Genomic DNA, 618 nt, shown 5'->3' with positions numbered 1-618 from the left:
CCCGGGGCCGGCACCGGCCCCTCCCGGCCCGGGGCTCTCTGGGGGGCGGGGGCAGCGCCCAGAGCCTCCGCTGACTCACGCCTGCCCTGGCCACTGCGGGCCCTGCTCTGCCCAGCCCCGGTCCCCCGAGGCCACACCACACGGGGCCCGACTCCAGCCGAGGGACAGGCCTGGGTGCCCCTGCCCACCAGCCACCCGAGGGCTCCCCGGCGGGGCCGCCTGTGTCCTCCAGGGCGACGCGAGGGGCTCGCCTCCGCCATGGACACGCCACGACCACGGCAGCCGCCAGAGGAGGTGCTGGCGGACGGCTCCGGCCGGCCAGGCCTCGGCCGCGGCCACACCCACCGCCTGTCCGGTCGGTCCGGGCACTTAAAAAGGAGCCGCCTGCGGAGGCACGGCCCATGCCTCAGGCGTGACTCAGAGGGCTCGTTTGTCTTCACCTTCGGAATAACATGTCTCCCTCCTGACCGCGCCGTAAATCACCGGGGCGTTTCCCAGTTACCTCCACTGGGAGAAGGGACGTCTTGCTCTTCTGGGGCAAGACGGTGTCTGTCCGCCTGCTGTCCGCTGGCCGCGCCGGGGCCCGCGAGGGACGCCTGAGCCCTCCCGGGGAGGCCG

At 73.9% G+C, this 618-nt stretch overlaps 1 protein-coding gene across 1 annotated transcript in view; it reads left to right on the top strand.

Annotated features, from left to right (window-relative positions):
- Positions 1-258: 258 nt before the first annotated feature.
- BBS7 (Bardet-Biedl syndrome 7) overlaps positions 259-618 on the top strand; it is a 49,869-nt gene continuing 49,509 nt past the window's right edge. The window contains exon 1 of the mRNA XM_012734827.1: positions 259-355. Within this exon, the coding sequence (XP_012590281.1) occupies positions 259-355 (97 nt within the window). The remainder of the gene's footprint in view (positions 356-618) is intronic.

The sequence above is a fragment of the Condylura cristata genome, unplaced genomic scaffold, assembly GCF_000260355.1.
Source record: "Condylura cristata isolate star-nosed mole 26May11 unplaced genomic scaffold, ConCri1.0 scaffold00075, whole genome shotgun sequence".
Lineage (NCBI taxonomy): Eukaryota > Metazoa > Chordata > Mammalia > Eulipotyphla > Talpidae > Condylura > Condylura cristata.
Note: the sequence above shows the minus strand (reverse complement) of the source record. Positions and strands in the feature narration are given on the sequence as shown.